Raw genomic sequence first — 7,393 nt, 5'->3', positions numbered from 1 at the left:
GAATGCTTCCAGTACCTTGTTTAATCTATGCCATGAAGACTTAATGCAGTTCTGCAAGCAGATGGGGGTCCAACCCATCCTAGCAAGGTGTACCTAATTAAGTGGCTGGTGAGTGTATTACTTAGCTCCATTTTTATTGTTAGTGTGTGTCTGTAGGAGTAAAGTCTAGACACATTCTTTGGATGTAAGCATTGGCTAATTAAACAGATCATGATTAAATGACATGATGATAATAAGGGTGATCACCAAAACCTTATACCAGGGGTGGGGAACCTCCGGCCCTCGAGGTAACTCGGATCTGAAGGTGACTGATAACTGCTAATGGCATTTAGTTGAATACCAGACATAGTAAATGCAAAGCAGGATCATATAAAAAAAAAGGTAATAAACAAGCCATTCAATCGTAATACTCGTTTTAATACGTTCACATGCATACAACACGATAGACTTGTTAAGTCCTGTTCGTTGTCCTGTTTGTTGTCCTCATCACCGTCCTGTTAGTTGTCCTCATCACCGTCCTCATCACCGTCCTGTTCGTTGTCCTCATCACCGTCCTGTTCGTTGTCCTCATCACCGTCCTCATCACCGTCCTGTTCGTTGTCCTCATCACCGTCCTGTTCGTTGTCCTCATCACCGTCCTCATCACCGTCCTGTTCGTTGTCCTCATCACCGTCCTCATCACCGTCCTGTTCGTTGTCCTCATCACCGTCCTATTCGTTGTCCTCATCACCGTCCTCATCACCGTCCTGTTTTCTCGTCCTCATTACCGTCTTCAATGTCTTCCTCCATCATGAGAAAAGACGAGTCCGTGCCAATACAGCTGTAGGTGCTGGTGACTCTGCTTAGTTTCTGCTCCAGAAGATATTGATGGTGTAAAATACAGCAGTGCAGTCCCCTGTATCCCTCTTCTGTTATATCGCTTGGAGAAACTAAAATAAAAAGACAAAATGACAAGGCAATGTAAGGCAAAATGATAAGGCAATGTAAGGCAACTTTTAATTAGCATTGATGTTGGTTCCATATAAGCAATTTTAATGTTTAACCCCGAGGCTATATATTAGCTAAAAAGATTTGTGATTCAGAAAAAATGCAATCATTACAGATGCTATTCAGTGATAGACATTTGACACTGGGAGGTGGGCAGTGGCAAATGTTATAAATCGGTATTTGTGGAACATACTTTAGTTCCTGATGTCGTCTTTTGTCTGATGAAGGAGGTGGTCCAGTTTGTCCAGTGCCTGCCTCAGATTTTGACAATGCTGGGTCATCTCCTTCACAATGATGACTTTCTCCTCTTCCATACGCCTGACCAGCATAACCTGGTCAAAAAGTCGCCTCTTTGTGCGCAGGTTCACCACTATAATGGAAAAAACACTAAATATAACAACCACAATGGTAAGGCTAATAAAACAAATAATATCAGTTTGTATTCAATCTTTTTAACTTAAATTGACCAAAACCTTAAAATCTGGTAAAAAAAGAATTCAACCTCGCCGCTTGCTGAATTTGTTCAATTCTGTCTATGTTGGCAGAATTACACTCAGTATGTCTTGAGATTCAACATTAGTATGCAGTTCAGGGTGGTCAGGAAGGGTTTTACTGCTTCCATAGATGCGCCTGTCCCAGTGAGACTAGACTATTAAGACTTGATAGGGCAACATCATACAGACCTTTCAATATAATTATTTCAAAATTATTTGTTGTGATCATTATGATTTGTGACACCTATGTTGACAGCTCTTTGTTACATTGGTGATTGTATTCTAGTACTACAACTGAATTTATGGAATATCTAGGGCAAACAAAAACAAGTTGTTTCTTACCATCTCCTTGCGCCTCCCAGGGCAGAATGACATCCTCAGACAGACCGCATGCTGCTTCTGTGTCAATTTTCTCTGAACAGGCATCAATGGTGTTGTACTGCAGTATCCTCTCTCTGAGTTTCTTCTTGAGCTCTGTCAGTCTTCTCCATTTGCGTTGCCTTGTTTGGTTGCTGTCTGTAAAGTAAAACAAAATACAAATAAACTAATATTAATAATACAAACAATAACAACAACAAGAAACAAATATTGTTTCTAGATAACGTAATAATAAATACAATTTTGTCGATAGAGGTCGTGTTTCTTTCTTCGGAGGGAATAAATCATTTCATCTATTTCTCTCTGGAGCTCCTCCTGGCTACTCTGGGCTCCATGTTTCTCTTGAAAACAGAAACAACAAGGTATAATCATAAAACATGAAGCCAAATGTTTGGAAATATGGAACCAAATCTATACCACAGTGATCCTATAACATACCAGTGGCTGCCCATTGCTTGACCTCCAACACCCACTGCTCCGTGTCCTCCAGGGAGATGTTCAGCTCTTGCTTGAGACTCTCAAGATTGTCCACTTCAGTTTGTGCTCTCTGTGTAGTCTGGTTAGAATGTTTAAAAGGAAAAAGTGAATATGCGTTCCAGTTGGTTGAGAAGGTTGTTTTTTACTGAATTCCTTTATGCACATTAACTGACCAGACAACAACATGAAATGCTAAACACCTTCTCTTCAAGGTTGGCAAGTATCACCTTAGTGTCCCTTTTATTTCAAGATCAAGCAGGATTAACATTATTATTATTATTATTATTATTATACAGAAATGCAGATGAATCAACCTATAGTGCTTTATTACAAACAAACAGAACAGAGACTCTCTTGGCAGAACAGTGTGCCATGGCAGAACCATCATAATGAAATGATTGCAGAATACATTCAATTCAACAACATGTAGCTAAGGATGGTGTTAAATTACTACAACAAGAAACTAAGATATTCTTAATGTACATTTTGAAATGCAGCATGGACGTCTTACTTTGAAAAATCTCTTTGAGAGTGTCTTGTGGAGATTCTCCACCTTCCTGTGGTTCCATTGCATAGCCAGCACGGTTATCATATCTGCTCTAGCTGTAAACACAAAAACATGAAAATTCATATGAGCTTTACAATGTGGCACTACTTAAAACTATTTGTTTTCCTCTACCAACCTGATTTGATCATGTATTTTGTTGTCAGAGCTGCCCTTGAGAGGAAGCTGTTAACCTGTTCCACTTCCTCGCCGACAGTATTTCCAGCACCTTCCTGGCTTCTGCCACCCCACTTCACCTGCTCAGAATCATAAACAATGAGATCTATATATTTAGTTCAATATTATAATATCTTGTACTGTACATCTTTAGTTAACATCAGTGTCAGGAGCAATTTCAGAAAGTTAAAATGTTCTGAGATTGAATTATGCTTTGAACTACAATGTCACAACTGCAGTTATTTGAAGCTCTGTTCATTCATTATTTCTACAGTGTGAATATATTTACTAAAATAAACATAATGGGTTTTGGAAGCCTATCCTTGTGACAGTTTGTTTTGTAGCAATTTTGTCAACATTTGTAACTATTACAATTATTCCACTAGCTTGAATAGAATATACTACATGATATTCTTATGTGCACTACAATTTCTAAAACATTTGAATCTAGTGACACAAATGTTTAACTTGCATACTGTACCTCGCATTTGCCTGTGTGGGCCTTGGCGTGCATTACAGAGAGAAAAGGTTTCATCTCTGTAAGTGGTTGGAGCTCAGGCAACTTTGCTGCCATCTTCTCCAAATAAGGCCAGTACCTGTAATGACAAAATCGATTAGCTTTTCCAGTTGCATGATGGCAGAATAGTAAAAAGATAAACCAGGTCCTTAAAATTACCAGTACAATCCTTGTAACCAACATCAGCATTTATCCAAATGAATGCTTTTTTTGCTTTACATCTACTGGATGTGCAAGAATTAAATAGATAACACGTTTCCCACAAACACTTCCAATTTTGCAATAGTTATAAGTACCTGCAGGCAACATCCATACAAAAGAATGTTGCATTCGCAACTTCAGCCAGCTCCTTCTGCAGGAACATTGGGTAGGCATATATTTCAACACGGTAGTGATTTAGGCCTTGTAGCAAGATGCCATGTCTGCACAGAGCTATTTGCAGGCCTTCCTCATCCACCTTGGCCCTGGAATTGTGTGAGGTTTCTCTGCAAGCTGTGAATGTTGCCGGTCCACAAACATCACAACCACTTTTCTGAAATAGACACAATCTGTTACATTTAACCCTGTGCTAAGAAAAATAAATAAAGGGTTAGGGGATTTAATAGATTCTTACAATCGTCATCTGGCTCCTGATTTTGTCGACAAAGGCAGACACTTTACTGTCCTGGGCAATGAACAGTCCATCAAATAGAGACGGTTCATCTGTCCTGCAAAATTCGAGAAAGAAATTGTAAACAACATTATCATAAGTTTGATTGTGTCCTCTATTTAATATGGCCAATTTGCTTTTGCCATCAATTTTTCATAAATGTGGAAAAGGTCTTTGTGAATTTGATCTGTAATTCTGTGTAAAGTCTTTTGTCACCATTATTTAACATCAGTGAAAAGTTTACTGACTTCTTGTAAAAAGGTAAAAATAAAAGTACATCCTTTATATTGATGGGCATGGAATAGGGCAGAGGAAGGCATAGAAAAAGGTTCCTGGGCAATTTAATACATTTTTCATGAAGCGATTATATCCAAAACTGGTTCTTAGCTCCAACATATCCAACTAACGTCAACCATTTAACATTTTAAAGTTGAGTTAACTTTACAGGCGTCATATAGGCCTACAATAATGTTTATGAATTGGATTGATATAATTATGTGTAATTTCAAACCAACTATTGTTTTCTGATGGTCTACAAACTTTGGAAAAAGAAAGGGCAGAGTTGGGGAAAGTTAAACATTTCAGCAAAGACATTCAGCTTAGTCAATAAAACAACAACTAAAATGAGAATATGATTTCACTGACCCTCTGGACTTCTTGAAGCGATAATGCTTTCTATTGCCATCTACAGCAATAGCCAGTATGTCAGGTGTGCATGCTGGGCATTTAAAGGGCTCCACCAGGCACAGATCTTCTTGTCTGTAATTACAGAAGGCAAACTCCCGAAAGACTCTTTGGAAGGTATCGCTACAGATTCTGCCTGTCTGGAAACAAGAATGGTATTCATTTGGTTAATTAAAAGTTTGGTATTCAAAAATCTTGAAAACCACATTTTATTCTTACCCTTCCTGTGGAAAACGATCGATGTTCAAGCATTTTTATAAATACTTGCTGGGATAATGCTGGGCTTGCCAATTTCATTTGCTCGAATGATGTGAACACATCAAACTTAAAAATAGTTTTGCAGTTGTCGGTTGCTGGCCAGTATTTGTATCCCAGCAAGTCACCTATGCTCGGGGACCATTTAGCGGAACAAATTGGACAGCACACAGAAGGCAGACGAACGTTGTATGGACCTGGGAAAAAATATAAATGTGCAATTGGACAGCTATCTATGCAATGTAGGACAAAAGTATAATAGTAATCCTGTATTTCTGCTTGATCGTCTTCTGGTGGCAACAAACCATTGATAGTCACCAACACGGTCTGCTTTCCTGGGATGATGGTGAAATCTTGGCTTGGACCACAGAAGCAGATTTGGGATGGTGGAGGAATTGGAAGCAGACACATGTTAGGACATGTTAGGACATGTTAGGACATGTAGTCAATACAAATTGAGACATTTTAACAGTTAAAGCAAATTTCCGACATGGTGAAAATGATGCCGCTGTATATGTAGTGCACATTAGGAAACCATGGTAAGGGAATATGTAATACATTATTTGAACCCACCTTGTTCACAGAGTCCATATTGGCCATTTTCATCCACAACCACTAAGGATGTGGGAGGAATAGGTCTGTAAAACCCATCAAACATGGCTTCCCTGTCATGGAAGACATGTTTACCATGGATAATAGGGTCACATGCCGGACAAAGAAAGGGAGTTCCTGGTGGAACACAGTCCAAGCACCGGACCACAGCATCAGCAGTTTTGCATTGGAGACAGGAACGTGTAGTGACAATCTCTGCAGCCAATTTCAAATTAAGGAGCTCTGGCATTGCAGCTCTGAATTTTTGTTCACGTTTCAACTGTCTTTGGGTCCATGTTGATGCAGTGGGTGTTTCTTCTGATGATGCAGGGACAGTGAGAGAACCCATCAGGTTTCTCAGTGTCTGAAGATGTTGATCTAAAATAACAAAATATAAAACAAATCATGGAATTTAGTTTAATTAAAAAAAGATATTCCATACATGGCTTTTCACTTTACAATGTATCATGAACAAAGCTATTACATATTACAAACAATTACCTACATTTCAATTGAAGGATAATTTAAGAATTCATTGTGCATACCAAGAATTGGGACCTGTAGAGGAATCTCATGTGTCTCCTCGACCTCTGGGGACTCCTGAGAGCTGGAAAGTTTAACTGCATAAACAAAGTACGATGATATAGGAAACATTATTGAGGACCGACCAACGACATTCAAACTTAATGAAACACTAGAACTAGATTATATTTTACAGACCAGATCGATTCTTATTCCAATGTTGGGCTATAATGTTCCCATCCAGGTCCCTCTCCCTCCAGGAAACATTTGATCCTTGCGTTATTTTCTTTGGTATCTTCGGTATCTTCGGTTTCTTTGGTTTCTTTGGTTTCTTTGGTATCTTAATATATAAATATATAAAAGAGAATATATATTTCCCTTAATTGTTGCACACACATCTTTGTAATGTGTGTTTCTTTTATCATTTGAGTAAATGTTATAATTAGGGCCGGGACTTTAATTAAGATTAATTAATTACACAAACATTAACGCGTTAAAAAAATTTACGCATTTTAATCGCACTTATTTTTGCACCGCGGAACGTTTCTCACTGGATGAGTTTCAGGGGTACCGATTATACTGGAGCACCAACTCACGTTCATGACTTCAGACAACAACAAACCACAGTGAACAATAGTCGAACGAAGAAGCTGATGAGACCGCTTTGGTTGGCCCCGTGGATTGGACATTTTGTTTTAAAAAACGGACGGATGGAAGCGTCAATAAGAGCACGGTTGTTTGCAAATTATGCAAAAAGGAATTTGCATATCACCGCATCACATCAAGCCTCAAGTATCACCTCAATGCAAAACCTATAGCAGCTAGCGTGGAAGCTAGCGTGGACGTTAGCCCGACTCGGAGTACAAGGACCCACACCCAATTCGCGTTGATCAAACAGTGGCCTATGCAACAGAGAGATTTTATTTTTCATCAGGATATTGGAAGAATAGGAGGGATTGAGGTCAATCACTGGCACTTTTTTATTTTATTTTAAATGGTACAGTACACTTTATGTTGAACTATTTATTGTGTTGTTGGTGCAACTGGCACTTTATGTTGAACTGTTTATTGTTTTGGCCAAGGTTATTGAGAGAGTTGGACTGACATTTTTTAGATTT

General features: G+C 38.7%; 1 protein-coding gene across 1 annotated transcript in view; it reads right to left on the bottom strand.

The window, feature by feature from the left end:
- Window positions 1-441: 441 nt before the first annotated feature.
- The window catches only part of LOC307038823 (uncharacterized protein), a gene marked incomplete at its 5' end in the record, with an annotated part of 75,075 nt that continues 68,123 nt past the window's right edge, over window positions 442-7,393 (bottom strand). Inside the window, 11 exons of the mRNA XM_079680500.1 lie at window positions 442-929; window positions 1,181-1,357; window positions 1,824-1,997; window positions 2,099-2,200; window positions 2,298-2,415; window positions 2,848-2,939; window positions 3,020-3,137; window positions 3,539-3,653; window positions 3,871-4,106; window positions 4,188-4,281; window positions 4,869-5,047. Of these exons, the coding sequence (XP_079536626.1) occupies window positions 1,182-1,357; window positions 1,824-1,997; window positions 2,099-2,200; window positions 2,298-2,415; window positions 2,848-2,939; window positions 3,020-3,137; window positions 3,539-3,653; window positions 3,871-4,106; window positions 4,188-4,281; window positions 4,869-5,047 (1,404 nt within the window). The 3' untranslated portion in view covers window positions 442-929; window position 1,181. The remainder of the gene's footprint in view (window positions 930-1,180; window positions 1,358-1,823; window positions 1,998-2,098; window positions 2,201-2,297; window positions 2,416-2,847; window positions 2,940-3,019; window positions 3,138-3,538; window positions 3,654-3,870; window positions 4,107-4,187; window positions 4,282-4,868; window positions 5,048-7,393) is intronic.

This window comes from Notothenia rossii (genome assembly GCF_949606895.1).
Source record: "Notothenia rossii genome assembly, chromosome: 5".
Taxonomy (NCBI): Eukaryota; Metazoa; Chordata; class Actinopteri; order Perciformes; family Nototheniidae; genus Notothenia; species Notothenia rossii.
Note: the sequence above shows the minus strand (reverse complement) of the source record. Positions and strands in the feature narration are given on the sequence as shown.